Source organism: Ochotona curzoniae, unplaced genomic scaffold, assembly GCF_017591425.1.
Source record: "Ochotona curzoniae isolate NIBS_2020 unplaced genomic scaffold, NIBS_Ocur_1.0 contig_2692, whole genome shotgun sequence".
NCBI lineage: Eukaryota > Metazoa > Chordata > Mammalia > Lagomorpha > Ochotonidae > Ochotona > Ochotona curzoniae.
Genome location: NW_024465556.1, coordinates 14,812,553 through 14,825,468, shown reverse-complemented (window position 1 = coordinate 14,825,468; position 12,916 = coordinate 14,812,553). Strand labels below are relative to the sequence as shown.

General features: G+C 53.8%; 1 protein-coding gene across 2 annotated transcripts in view; it reads right to left on the bottom strand.

Moving 5' to 3' along the window:
* Positions 1 to 8,564, bottom strand: part of TSPAN15 (tetraspanin 15) — a 40,256-nt gene extending 31,692 nt beyond the window's left edge. The window contains exon 1 of one of the 2 annotated variants that reach the window (XM_040975880.1): positions 8,362 to 8,564. In XM_040975880.1, the coding sequence (XP_040831814.1) occupies positions 8,362 to 8,457 (96 nt within the window). In that variant the 5' untranslated portion in view covers positions 8,458 to 8,564. The remainder of the gene's footprint in view (positions 1 to 8,361) is intronic. The other variant, XM_040975881.1, reaches the window with a different exon arrangement.
* Between the last annotated feature and the right edge of the window lie 4,352 nt (positions 8,565 to 12,916).

Here is a 12,916-nt window from a genome sequence, read left to right as displayed (position 1 = left end):
GCTGTCCTGACACACAGCCGGGGAAGCAGGGCCTGACCTCACTGTACCCAGCCCTGCACCCAGTGCAGTGAGAGCACACAGACCACTCCAACCCCCCAACACCCTGCATCCAGCATGGCCAGACACAGGAAACAGGACATGAAGGCCGTGGGACTCGGTCAAGGCCCCAGGCGGGAGAGGCATCCAGGAAGGGACTTCCAGCCACCTGGGAGTTGGTGGCTCCCTGCATTTCTGGGCAGGAAGTTGGGGAGGGCTGCCAGCAGGAAAAACAAGCACAGACTGGGCCAAGGCTGTTTTCCTTCCACTACGGGCAGATACGCCCCTCCCAGCAGGCCAGAGGCAAAGTCCCTCCCCCTGAGAAAGGGAAAAAATCAGAAATACTCCCACAGGGACGGGTGCCAACAGTACAACTCAGGCTAGTCACTTCCTTCTCAGGCCTCAGTCTCCCCTTCTGTAGAATGGAACAAGAGCTCCTGTCCCTGTCAGCACACAGGGCTGCTCTGAGGGCCAAAGGGCTACAGAGGATGGCGTGGGGGCAGTGCTCCCCCAAGGCCCTCTGCTAAGCGGTTCCACAACGGGCAAGGAAATCAAGGACAAAGAGAACTCACAGCATCTTGTCCCTGCTTCCACAACCCGTTTTTTTACCCGTTGACAACCATCATAAGCCTTACCTCGATCTGAGGGCATTTCCCAACCTGCAAGGCTACAGGACCCTATCCTCCGTGCCAAGGTCAGGCTCATGTGGCCTCTGCTGCCCCACCTCTCTGGGACACTGGCCTCTATGTGGGGATGATGACACCGCAGGCAGAACCTGGAGCTTGGAGCTAATCAAAAGCATTGTACAGCCTACCACCCCTGACTCCGCCGTACCCTGCCCCTGGACTCCCCAAAATGTCCCCTGCCCTGTTTTCCCCAGTCAGCATGCTCCCCAGACAGCCTGCCCAGACCCACAGACCTACTGTGTAACCCACAGCCTCCCCAGAGACAAAGGCAGAGGTGGGTCCCAGTGCCTGGAGAAGGCCACGCACAGCTCTGCAGGGTCAGGGCTGCCAGGCTAAGGGCACAGCCACCACCACCAGCTTGAGACAGACAGAACATCTACCAGGGAAAACGACCCTTGCAACAGGACTCCTGAGGCTCTGGCACATCCTTGTCCCCACTCTGAGCATGCCAAGGCTCCTAGGAGAGCCTCCTCCTCCCTCCAAGGGCACCCGGCAGCCAGCCTGGCGCTCTGCGCAGCTCACCTCCCAAAGCACACCATGCAGCCCTCAGGACCTCCTGGGCAGCCGCAGGAGCCAGCTCCTGCCACAGGTGTCCAGATGGCCATGCCACCAGATGCTGGAGTCCCCCAGGTCACTTGGTCCAGCAAGACCCTTGCTCACCTCTCCACCCACGACCTGGGCTTCCTTACGCTTTCACCCCGTCCCACTTTACTCCTGAATTTCCTCCTTAGCCATCGATGTCCATTTACTGCTAAGCCCATGCTGTTGTCTCCCACATCTGTCACAGGGCCTGGCCTCCAGCAGGCACGAAAACCCTTGGCTAACTGAAGAACACACCAACATCCCCACACCAAGGAGCAGGCCTGCTCAGGGCTGGGCTCTCCTGCCTTCCCACAAGAGGGCTGTTTAGAGACAGCGTTGGGGTGCAAAGGTTAAGACACTGCCTGCAGCGAGGGAATCCCATGTGAGTGCTGAATCAAGTCCCAGATGTTCCACTTCCAAGATCCAGCTCTCTGCTAATGCTCCTGGGAAAGCAGCAGAAAATGACACAAGTACTCAGGCCCCTGTATCCACGTGGAGACCCAGGTGAAGCTTCAGGCTCCTGGCTTCTTTCTAGCCCAGCCCTGGCCACTGCAGCCACTTAGGAATGAACCAGAGGGGGTCTCTGTTGTTCTGTTTCTCATATTTAAAAAAAAGAAGAAGAAAGAAAGAAACTCTTTAAAAATTCCACTCAATGGCCCGTTGCAGTAGCCTAGTGGTTAAAGTCCTCACCTTGAACACACCAGGATCCTATATGGGCGCCGGTTCTAATCCCAGATGCTCCACTTCCCTACTAGCTTCCTGCTTGTGACCTGGGAAAGCAGTCGAGGACTGCCCAAAGTCTTGGGACCCTGCACCGTGTGGGAGACCTGGAAGAAACTCCTGGCTCCTGGCTTTGGATCAACTCAGCCTCGGCCACTGCAGCTACTTGGGGGAATAAACCAGCAGATGGAAGATCTCTCTCTCTGTCTCTCCTCTCTATAAATCTGACTTTCCAATTAAAAAAATAAATCCTTAAAAAAAATTCTGCTCAAACCTAGTCTTATTCTGAAGTTCTCTCTGGGAAAAGGCTTTTTTCCCCCCTCCAACCTCCTTTGTCCCAGTTTACCCAGGAGAAGTCTTCCTTCTGTGAGTGGAGTGAGTGGAGCCACCTGGTACACAAATGTTATCAGCCGCTTATCTGCCTTGCTGGGAGCCCCACCCCAGGGTGGCAATGTGAGTCACCTGAGAGAAGAGGTGGGGAGGCGGGCAGTAGGGCAGGTGGTTACTCCTGCTCCAGGAACCAAGCAAGCCAGGCCCAAGGTCCAGGCCTGCAGCCGACAGCAACGCCTCCCTCGCTGGACGTCTATACCAGGGAGTCCTCGCCAGGGCTGAGTCAGCCCACCTGTCAAGCAGGGCCACACTCTTGATCCTCAGGACTCTAGGGCCACCGTGGCTGGGTTGAGGGGATGAGGGGAGCCCCCAAGGCTGTGATGTCATCGACGCAGCTGCACCACTTCCTGGCTGATGGATGGAACACAGTCAGAAAAAGAGAGGACACATAAACCTCCCAGAGACATGCTGGAGCAGAAGCGCAGGTGGGTGGACGTGCACTGTGGGAGAACCAAAGATGCCTTTTATCGCCTTCCCTGCCTGGGCCAGAATTGCTAGCCTCCTGTGTAGCCAGGAGAACATATTATTTTCACAATAAGACAGTAAGGTTCTTTTTCTAAGAGTCTCCTGATGACAACTGAATCCACTTGCTGTTCTGTTTGATTTCATCCAGGCCTTCGCTTGCTAGGTGAGGGGGCAGTGGGGCCTGGTTCCCTTCCTTCCTCCAGCACCATGGAGGGAATTCTGCAGAGGCCAGAAGGTCGCAGACACCCAGTGGAGGTTTTGGTGCCAGAGTTAGACAGCAGAGTTGCAGCCTCAGTATGTCACCCGCAGGCAACTGCTTACTCCCCAGGCCCCATACAACGGGTACACAGGAGTTGTTTTTAAGGGCCCTTCCCATTCCCCGTCTGTGGCTTCACACACCTGGAGCAGAGAGGAGGGTGGGAACAGGATGGCTAACCTGTCAGGAGTTGATGGAGTGATAGCCACGTGCTGAGCACAGGCCCTACAATCCCTAATTGCCAAGCCATTTCACCTTCTCGGCATTCCTATCAAGGAAACTCAGGCACATGGAAGTTTGTGCCCACTTCTCTTAACTCATAAGCACCAGAGCTGGGATTCAAACCGAGACAGTTGGGCACATAGTCTACTCTTTTAAACTATAGGGAACTATAAAGAATCCCAGGCCAAGCTCTGTTAAGCAGGTGCAACCTTGGAGAAGGCAAGAGAGTCACACTGCCTCTGGCACACACTATTCCAACACTACCCACTCCCCCCGCTCCCTCCTGGCCCTCCACCCCTACGGGCTGCTTCTCTAGATTAGTAAACCTGACCAGCCCCAAGACTCTTACCCTCTTATCAAGACCACAGGCCTAGTGCTTTCCTAAGAACCAGAGTCTCCGTGATGAGCCCAGCGACCTGACCACTGCTGACTACACTCTCAGCTCGGCTTTAGCAAGGGCTGGAGCCCCACCTCGTATGTACAGGTGAGGTCCGTCGCCCTGGCACACTTCCTGGATGCCCAGCCCCAGTCCTGGCATTCACGACTGAACTAACCTGTCCTCCAGAAGCCTGCAGCCCAGCAAGGAAAGAGGCATGTAACCAGAGCTCCAGGATACCCCGGGCAGTGCTAAAATTAGCGGTGTGTCCCCAACAGGCTGAGGGCACCAGTGTCAGGGTGCAAACAGGCTCTGTATCCCTCTGCCTGGGCTTCTTTCTTGTGGGATGCAAACAGGAGCACAGGATTGGGACCTGAGAATAACATTCTCTCAGGATTCTGCGTCCCCCCTCCTCAGAAAACAAGAGGGCTCCCTATCACTGTGGTCAAAGTCACACTTAAATGCCCACAAAGGAGGACTTTTTCCTCATTCAATTCCCTTCTGGGCCCTCTGACCCACCAAGGAGCAGACCTTGGTTTTGGTGCTAGTTTGCTCCCAAAGGTGCTGGGCACTCACCAACCTGCCATTGGAACAGGGTTGGGTGCCTTTGTCCTAGCCCGCGGCACCCACACCGCTCACCAGGAAATTAGGACTCTGGGCTATATTTACTTTAACTGCTACCTGCTAGCTACAATGAGGGGTGTTGGCTCCCCAATGGCGGTAGTGACAGAATGCCTCCTTTACAAAACAAATGTAAACAGTCACTTTAAATAAAGACATACAGTGGGCAGGCATTTGGCACCACAGTTAAGAAGCCACTTGAAAGGTCTCTGTCCCATTTTTCCAGTGCCTGGTTGAAATTCCAGCTCAGTTCTGCTTCACTTGCCATTCATGCACACCCTGGGAGGCAGCAGGTGATGGCCCAAGCACTTGGGTGCCTCTCAGATGGAAGGCCCAGATTGAGTTCCAAGCTCTCGGTTTCACTCAGTTTGGCCCAGGTATCCAAGGCATCTGGAGAGTGAACCAGTGAACAGATCTCTTCCTGTCTATCTCTAACCCCCTGTTTCACTGCCTTTCAAATAAAGCAATTTTTTAAAAGAAATATGTAAACAATATTATCATGGCTATACTATCTAAGTAGGTAATTTTAACATTGGAATTCTAAACGTATATGCAAAGCAACAAAAAAAAGTACAGGCAAAACCTAGCAAAGCTACTCTCCACTGGTGGAAGCTCCAATGCAATTACATGTAGGGAAGGGGTAGTACCTTCAGTAGGGTAAAAGGGGCTGTAGTTCCCACCATGCACTCTGCTGGCTGAGCCAGAGACCCATGATCCAAGCATGTGTGCCTGGGGACACTCACATTCAGCATGTTTCCATGTGTGTTGCACACTCACACACCTCTCAAGCCAGCAGCTCTACTCTGGGAATTATCCTGCAGATTCACACACCTATGCACACCTATGTGCCTTCTAAGATGCCTGCTGCAGCAGGTCACAACCACAAGCAATTAGAAACATCCTCAGAGGCTCCCAGCTGGGGACCTGTCACAGAGACTTCTGTAGGGGCCCACCGCAAAGCCTCTGCAGTTATGAAACCAAGCGAGGCAACTCTCCTCAGCTCTACAAACTGCACTGGGATTTAGATGTAAAGGAAAAAGTGAGGGGCTAGGGGCCAGACTCAACGCTGTGCATGGCACCTATATAGAGAGACGTATGTTGTGCCTGGACATTCTTTACCTTGGATAACCTAAGTAAGAACCTCAAGAGGGGCTGGCATTGTGGTGTATCAGATTTAAATACCACCTCCAACACCAGCATCTCATACGGGCGCCAGCTCAAGAGCTGGCTGCTGTACTTCTGATCCAGCTCCTCGAGAGTGCACCTTGGAAAGCAGTAGAAGATGATGCGAATACTTGGGCCTCTGCACCCATGTGGGAGACCTGGAAGAAGCTCATGGCTTCTGCCTTATCCAGCCCTGGCCATTGTGGCCATTTGGAAAGTGAACCAGGGGATAGAAAATCTGTCTCTCTCTCCTTCCTTCTCTCTGTGTAATTCCGATTTTTCAAATCAGTTAACTCATTAATATTTTAGAAAAGAACCGCAAGGAAGAAATGACAGGGGTCCCCATCACCCCAGCTCCAGATGGATGAAGGCAAGGGCAGATGTGTCATAAGTCACCATGTTCTCCTCTGGCTTTTTTGCCATGCCCATATGTTTCCTGTTCAGGATAACTTTTAAAGCAAAAAACTTACAGAATGCGCATGGCTACAGGAAAACTCACAGCAGCCCCCTTCAGACCAACCCATGAGTCTTACACCCTGGGAAGTGCAACCATTGTCTTCCTCCCTCCTCCAGAGAGATGGCACCGGCCCGGGCACCGGAACTATTGGGTTTTTCTGTAAATGGTTTCCAATTAGCAGCAGACTCTGTCCAGGACAAATTACTCACACTGAGCCTCACCCTCAGGCCAGCTTGGGCAGCGTTGGCAGGTGCTGCATGTTTGGCAGGGCTGGGAGGACTTTTAAGTGAAATACTTCCAGCTATGGGAGGCAAGGATTTGAAAGGCAACCTCAGTTGGCCGAAAAGGAGTCCTGCCCTGCCCAGGAAAAGTGAGGTAGTGGACAGGACAGCGACTTTTTCGCATGTCACTGGTCCCCAAGACAATCCAGTGAGGGACAGAGCAGGAGATCACTTCCCCTTTTCACAAATGAGGAAACAAAAGTGCGAGGAAGCTGAGGGAGGGTTTACATACCAGCAATGTAACCTTCACCTTCTCACCTTCCTACCCTCCCATCCACCAACACCTCTGCCTTTCCTTTCATGCTTTTTTTTTTAAGGTTTGTTTATTTTTATTTGAAAGGTGGAATTACAGAATGAGGAGACAAACACAGATTTTCCATTCACTGTTTCACTCCCTAAATGCTGCAACAGTTGGAGTGGGCGGATCCAAGTCCAGGAGCCAGGAGCTTCTTCCTGGTCTCCCATGTGGCTGCAGGAGCTGAAGCACTTGGGACATCTTCTATGGCTTTCCCAGGTACATTAGCAGGAGCTGGATCATAGGTGAAGCAGCTGGCAACTGCTTTGAATGGGCACGTATGAGATAGATGCCTGCACTGCAAGCAGAGGCTTCATCTACTACCATGCCATGGCTCCCGCCCCTCCTTTCCGTTCTGACCCACAGCAAGGAGAGCTCGCAAGGCCAAGCAAGGGCCAACGGAGAACACCAGAGTGTGTAAGGAGACAACCATAATCTGCCATGTGATTTCAATACGCAGGAGTGGGGAGCTCCAGTAAATTGAAATAAACCACTGTGCCAGGGCACAGGAATCTGAAGTGTCGTGTTTTTAAACTCTTCACTGGTTTCTGATGCAATGGTGACTGGGAACCATGGGACTAGAGCTCAGATCACCCCACTCCAAGCCCCAAGCAGGACCTTGAGCTCCCAGGAGTGTCTGTCGATGACGGCTTAGACTCACAGCCACTGTGCTCACTTCTCTCCCACTTTAACCAGAGCCAAATTTGGCCCAGAAGCTGGGCCCAGGCGACCTGTCGGTCAGCACTTGAAGCCCAGTGGGGCAGGTCTAGAATCTGTACTTCTAGACCACCAGACAAGGTCATGCCCACCAGGAAAGCCAGGCTGATGGCAAGTTCAGCAGCTCCCGTTAGCTAGCAGAGCTGAACCAGAGAGTTGGGTGGTAGTGGATGTGGCCAGTTTCCCTGAGCCAGGACCCCATGTGGCAAGCTGGACAGAGAACCATTCTAGACTGGCAGAAGGAGCTAGCCTGTAGAAGGATGTCCCTGTGTCTATGTGATGGCCCATCCCAGCCTGATAGAAACCCAGATCACACCATGAGTGTCCACACTTCCTGCCCACACTGAGAATCCTGGCTCTCACTCTCTCCCGGCTCCTGAATGGTGTTGGCTCAGCACTGCACGTGGCCTAGGGCCTTTAGTTTCCACAGGTGTCCTCAAAGTTGGAAATCATGGTGGTTTGCATCCACAGATGAAGGGACTTCCCCAAGGTCACTCGGCCCCAGAGTTGGAAGCCCAAGATTTGAAGTGGGGGTGAGTGGTCAACCACTGCTACCCTACCCCCTGGCAGAGCCAAGGGAAGGGGAGCCCCAAGCAACTGAGCCATTCTGCGTAGGGCTTCACAGCAAAAGCCCGGTGAGTTTTCCCAGGAAGAGGAAACCAAGAGGCACAGAAGAAGCAATGTAAAAGGCGTCGACTAGACCTGGTACCCCCACAAAGCTTCCGGTGAGGCGAGAAATGTCCGTAGCGCAGGTATGCAGTTGCGGCCAGTGCCCATTCTGCCTACTGAGCCAGCCCGCTGATGTCTGGCATCCTGAGCAGATGACCCGATAGGCGCATCAGGAGCACACAGGTAAGCCACGTGTCGCACGTGTCGCACGAGGGCCCAAACATTCCCTCTGGGGCAGCTGAGTTCAGCGGTCAGACTTCCCCATTTGTCAGGGAGAGCAGGGCGAGGCGCGCCAGAGAGGGTTCCCAGCGCCTTCCATGAAGAGGCACGGTCTGGACCAAAACTCCGAGGAGGGGAGGCGGTCGAGCGGTGGGGACCTCCACGCACCTCCCTCCCCCATCTCTGGGCCCTGCCAGTCACTCACCCAGAACACCGTGGAGTAGATGATGAGCGAGAACTTGAGCCAGAGGTAGGAGATACGCGCACAGTAGCGCACCTGTTCCGAGTCCCCGCGGGGCATCCTTGGCGCTCCCCGCGTGGGGCTCCGGGGCTCCCCAGCTCTGGCTCGGTCCCTCTGCCACCGCCTGAGGCCCCACCTGCGGCTGCCCGGCTGCCCGCCCGGCCCGGGCGCTCTGTCTCCGGGACTGACACCGCAGCTCGGCAATCACTGCCCTTGTCCGGCAGCCGGCGGCCAATGGGAGCGAGCCAATGGCCCAGCCTCTGGGAGGAGGCGGGCCGGGGCGGGGCTGTGGCCAGGGACGCGAGAGGGAGGGGAAGGGGCGAGGGCTTTACAGAAGAGCTCTGGTGTAGCCAGAGAATTGCCGGGGCGCGTGGAGAACAGGGCCGAGAGGTGAGCTGGAAAGACGGCCCGCGAGTCCAGTCGGGGAACCCAGAGACCCAGCCACTGTCGTCGGCAGGCTGTGGGAAAGCGGGCGGAGTGCAACGTTCAGGTGTTGAAAGTGCACAAGAACATGTCTGAAGTAGGTGCACCAAGGAAGCGGAGTCACCCAGCCTGAGAAGTGGTGTGGAGTGGGGAGGCAGAGCGCCCCCATGCAGCCAGGTCAGCTCCAGGCCTTTGCCCCAAGGGATCTCGGAAATCCCCTTCTTTGGGGACCAGCTGCTATTCCTCCCCGCCCCCAGGGGCTTCCTGGAAGCCACCCCTAGCGCTGTCCTGCAGCCAGGTGAGATAAGCACACACCCCTGGCACACACCCAGCCGGTGCCCCTCCCACAGACACCGAGGTCATAGGAGGCTGTGAGTCTGCCTCCCGTGCTATTTCTCGCCTTGTTTCCTGGCTCCCCGGTCTTGCTCCTCCTGGTACTCGTGAACCTGGCCATCTGTATTTCTGGCATGAGGTAATGAAATGCATGGCTGGGAGTTGAAGAGCTCCAGCAGTGCTGGGTGGGGTCCCTGGTGGTGACTTCAGGAATAGCACCCCTGTTCAAGTGCCCTGCCCTGGGTTCCCCAGCTAGGGGCGTAGTCCCAAAGAGACTGGATCATGTTCCCTTTGAACAAGGAACCAGGGGTCAAGGAGCCAGCTAGGTGGTGCTCTAAGTTGGCCTTCCTGTCCTCTTAGGACAACAGTCCACTTGTTGCTCCTGTTGGGGGCGTCTGCCAGTACCAGGTCCACAGGGCTGGTCTTGTACTCGCTCCCTAGGAGCTGGCTGCTCACCCTAGTCCTCCAAGAGCCAGCTCAGCACCTTGTCCTGCTCCACCTTCCGAGGGCCGCTCCTGGCCTTCCTGTGGCTCCTGTGGGGAGCTCTTTGGGGTGGGGAGCTGACTGATGCCCTTATCCTCCCACCCATGACCTTGAACCCCAGTCCCAAGCTCCAGCGCCTCTCAGAGCTACGACTGCAGACCCCAGGACGTCGGAGCTGCAGACCTATGTTCCACTTCTCCCCGCTCTTGCCAAGAGCTCCAGGCTGTGGGGGTCAGCAGGCCTTGCCGTGAACCCAGGCTTTGCCATGACCTATGGCCAGGACTGTTACATTGTCACCTACAGGGGTGCATGTGACCCCAGCTCCTATGAACTGTAAACATCTTCAGGTTTCCCGACCCCAACCTGAGCAACGCAGACTCTCTTCCAACAGGGACCCACAGTCAGGGTGATTAAACAGCTCCTCAGGTGATTTTTCAGGTTGTAGTCCCCACTGGCCTCCATCACTGATGTGAAAGCAGTGGGGGAGAGTGAGGCTGTCAGATCTCGCTTGCTCAGTTGTCCTTCCTGAGTGCCAGTAAATGCTGAAAAATTGGCTGGCCAGGTGGGTGGGGCTTGTTGATAAGAGCCACACGTTCTAGCTCCCTGCTTGTGGCCTGGGAAAGCAGTTGAGCATGGCCCAAAGCCTTGGGACCCTGTACTCGTTGGGAGACCCTGAAGAAGCTCCTGGCTTCAGATTGGCTCAGCCCCATCTATTGTGGCCACTTGGAGAGTGAGCCTGCAGATGGAAGATCTTTCTCTACCTCTCCTTCTCTCTATAAATCTGCCTTGCCAATAAAATAAATGTTTTATTTTTTAAATAAGCATCACAGATATGACTATTGAGCTCTCCTTTGGTGAAAAGATATATAGAGTTTGGTTAAAATGTTTTTTTAAAAAAAGATTTATCTTATTTTTATTGCAAAGTCAGATATACAGAGAAGAGGAAAGACAGAGGGGAAGATCTTCCATCCATTGATTTATTCCCCCAAGTAACTGCAGCATCTGGAGCTGAACCAATCCAAAGCCAGGAGCCTCCTTCAGGTTTCCCACTCAGGTGCTGGGTCCCAAGACTTTGGGCCGTCCTCGACTTCTTTCCCAGGCCACAAGCAGGAAGCTGGATGGGAAGCAGGGCTGCTGGGATTAGCACCGGTGCCCATATGGAATAGAACCTGTGCATGCAAGGCAAGAACCAGAGCCACTAGGCCACTGTGCTGGGCTCTGAAATGGTTTTGATGCTACTCTTTCCATATTCAAAGTTGCTGGCTCTCACCCGGAAAGATGCGGTGGGTTCAAGGCTGCAGGAGTTCGCAGTTGCAGCCATCTCTGTAACCAGATGCTGCTCCTCGAGCAGATATGTCCTGCAAGATGGCCGAGCTGCTAAAGAGAGCTGGGCCCTGGCTAAATTTGGCAGAGACAAGGATGTAGGAACCGGTTTGTAGTTACTCACTAATAAATGTTTCCTTTATGAAATGTGCATGGGCAGCAGAATTTGTTCTAAGATCTGATCACACGATAAGTTGGCAGTGAAAATATCTACTCCTTGCCTTTAGTGGCTGCTGTGGGTTATGAAAAAGGACCCAGGATGGGCATGGCCAACTTGGCTTGGATAAGTAGGTGTCCCTGCGGCTGGGCAGGTGACGTTGTCTCTCTCTCTCTCTCTCTGTCTCTTTTAAAGATTTATTTATTTTTATTGCAAAGTCAGATATGCAGAAAGGAGAAAAAACAGAGAGGAAGATCTTCCATCCATTGAATCACTCCCCAAGTGACCTCAAAGGGCAGAGTTGTGCTGATCCTAAGCCAGGAGCCTCTTTCGGGTCTCCCACGCAGGTGCAGAATCCCAAGACTTTGGGCCGTCCTTGACTGCTTTCCCAGGCCACAAGCAGGGAGCTGGATGGGAAGTGGGACTGCCGGAATTAGAACCAGCACCCATATGGGATCCTGGTGCATTCAAGGTGAGCCGCTTGGCTTTAGCCGCTAGGCTACTATGCTGGGCCCCCTCTCTCTTCTTAAAGATTTATTTATTTTTATTAGAAATGCAGATATATAGAGAAGAGAGACAGAGAGAAATATCTTTTGTCTGCTGATTTAATTCCCTAGTGGCTGCAAAGGCCAGAGCTAAGCTGATCCGAAGCCAGGATACAGGAATTGCCTCCAGGTCTTCCATGTGGGTACAGGATTCCAAGGTTTTCCCAGGCCACAAGCAGAGAGCTGGAGCATCTGGGACATGAACCAGTGCCCATATAGGATTCTGGCACATTCAAGGTGAGGATGTACCCACTAGACTATCATGGAGGCCCACAGCTGATTCTTTGTGCCTCTGTTTCCCCATCTGGGTTGCCCTGTTTCTTTCCAACTCTGGTGATCTTCGCTGTCATCCTCACAGTCAGTAGACTGGCCGGCAGGTATAGACTGAGCTTTCATGAGCCAAGTCCTGCCCAGGCTTAGCGGAGGCAGCTTCACACAAGACAAGGCAACAGGGGCAGTAGGTATGTTGCCATGGGAACATTTCCAACTGACCCTCAGTTGCCACTCAACCCCACAGCAGGTTGGACATGGCGGGGAGTGGAAGATTAGGGGGCTACGCCACCCAGGACAGCACACACACAGGGCACAGACAGCTTCCATCTGGATACACGCTGCAGGACTACAACAAGACCTTCCACCTGAAACAGCAGGTGTAAAGGCCATGAGACAAGAGCAGCCCGGGAGGAGCCTTGTGGCTCACAGGGAGTGCAGAAGGATATCAGGCAGAGACATGAGATGCTCTGAAGCTTCAGCAGATGGTCTGGATTTCTCTGTCATTCCAGTGAGGGCCACAGCGAGGCTCTGAGCTGCAAAGGCATGTGGCTCTGTCTTGCGTGTCTTGCAGGGCAGACAGACGACAGCAAGGCAGGGCTTAGATACCCTTTGGTGGCAGTCCCAATGCAAGATGCTTCAAGTGTAGGTGAGGGAGATAGCATTGAGGCATGTGGCTGGGTTGGAGACATAGGTTAGAGATAGAGCCAATAGGTTTATGGATGGATTTGCAAGTGCAGTGGTAAGAAGAGAGAAAATCAAGGATGTTCCCATGTCTTGTCACCTTGAAGCATGAGCTAGATGGTGCTGTCATTGATGAAGATGAGGAAGATAATGAAGGGGCTGGGTGGGTTGGGTTAAAAATCAACTACAGGGGCCGACCTTGCTCTGCAGCCTCTTGCCATATAAACCTCCCACCCCAGAGTGCTGGTTTGAGTCCTGGCTGCTCTGCTTCTGATCCTACTTGCTACCAAGTACTCAGGCG